The sequence below is a fragment of the Tupaia chinensis genome, unplaced genomic scaffold (genome assembly GCF_000334495.1).
Source record: "Tupaia chinensis unplaced genomic scaffold, TupChi_1.0 Scaffold144171_2, whole genome shotgun sequence".
In the NCBI taxonomy this organism is placed as follows: domain Eukaryota; kingdom Metazoa; phylum Chordata; class Mammalia; order Scandentia; family Tupaiidae; genus Tupaia; species Tupaia belangeri.
This window is the reverse complement of record NW_006204028.1, coordinates 1,548,128-1,549,541: the sequence shown is the minus strand read 5'-3', so window position 1 is coordinate 1,549,541 and position 1,414 is coordinate 1,548,128. Positions and strand designations below refer to the sequence as shown.

Sequence of the window (1,414 nt, the reverse complement as noted above, 5' to 3'; positions counted from 1 at the left end):
GCTCTTCCCATGACTCAAACACACCCTTTCCCTGCACCAGGTTTCCCATCCCAGTCCCCAGAGGAAGGAGAAGTGGAGGAAGGCAGAGAGGAGGAAGAGGCGGATGGAGAGGAGGGGATGAGGTTGTGGGTGGGATCTCAGTGGTCACCAGGAATGGGTGTGCTACCGGAGCCAGGCTGTTGGAAGCAGGTCAGTTTGTCCAGAAGAGGGATGCTCAGGAGGAAAAGGGCTGCTAGTCCCTTAGCTAGAACGAGGGCAGAAGAGGGATGCTCAGGAGGAAAAGGGCTGGTGCTGAGAGGAAGGACTCTCTGCTAGTCCCTTAGCTAGAACGAGGATGGGAGCGGGGCTGCAGAATCGTTCTGGATGAGCCTTGTGGCTCCAGAGCCTGGGTGTAGACTTGGTTTTGACCCTTTTCCAATCTCCAGTAAGTAATGTCGTCCCAGGAGAGAGAGTTTCTTTCTTTCCTTTTTTTTCTTTTAATTGTTGCCAGAGGGCACTGTCCATAGGGACAGTGAGAAATCGCAGGGGTGGAGTGGGGGTGGAATGGCCACACGCAATCCCTTCTCCTTCATTCTCTTGGGATTTTGGGTGTGTACCCACACGTGGCTAGCATGGTTTTCAAGCTTCTGGGTCCTAGACTGAACCTCACATTCAGCCATGTAGGATCCGGCGCCTTTACCACCACCGGCTGGCCCCCAGGAGGGATTTTTAGTTCCCTTTCGGGGCGCAGTGAGGAGGCTGGTGAGAGCCAGACCAGGTGGGAGGAAAGGGAGTCGGAGTGGCCTGCTCTCAGAGGTGGAGACAGTGTGAAATCACAGCAGCCCCGAAGGGAGGAGGAGCAGATAGGACAGTCAGAGACCCCCCTGGTGGGGGCCCGGGAAACCGTGTTACCGGGAGGGCCGGGGGCGGGGGCCACCCCCTCAGTAGTCGTCGGTCAGCCTCTCCGTCTCTGACGGCTGGCTCTTCATCTCCGCCTTCTGCCTCTTAGCTTCATACAGCGCGCGAGTGCGGGCTCGCTTGAAGAAGCCGCACTGCGGAGGGGAGGAGGCGGGAGTGTCATCAGGGGGCGCTGTGGGGGTGCTGCCCGCAGCAGCAGCAGCAGCAGCGGACTGGGGCTGGGGGAGGTGAACTTGGTGCCTGGGGCATGAAGGTGTGGCCAGAAGCCGGAACCCTTAGGGTCCCCTTTCCAGCTGGCATCTCACCCATGAACTCTGGCAGGGGGATGAGACTGGAAGCTGGGGAGGAGGTGGAGCGGACATGGGGGAGGGTGGGGTGAAATGGCAACGGGAAAGCGATGGGGAGACGTGGGGTGTGAGCGTGTGGAGGCAGGAGGTCAAGTGGGGGCCCCGGGCGAGGCAGGTGGGGGTCCTAACCTTCCACAGCAAGAGGATGATCAGCCCCAGCAGCAGCAGCA

General features: G+C 59.8%; 1 protein-coding gene across 1 annotated transcript in view; it reads right to left on the bottom strand.

Annotated features, from left to right (window-relative positions):
- ITGA3 (integrin subunit alpha 3) overlaps positions 1–1,414 on the bottom strand; it is a 67,718-nt gene that overhangs the window by 1,426 nt on the left and 64,878 nt on the right. Inside the window, exon 27 of the mRNA XM_027767347.1 lies at positions 1,374–1,414. This exon is cut by the window's right edge and continues 14 nt beyond it. Coding sequence (XP_027623148.1) covers positions 1,374–1,414 — 41 coding nt within the window. The remainder of the gene's footprint in view (positions 1–1,373) is intronic.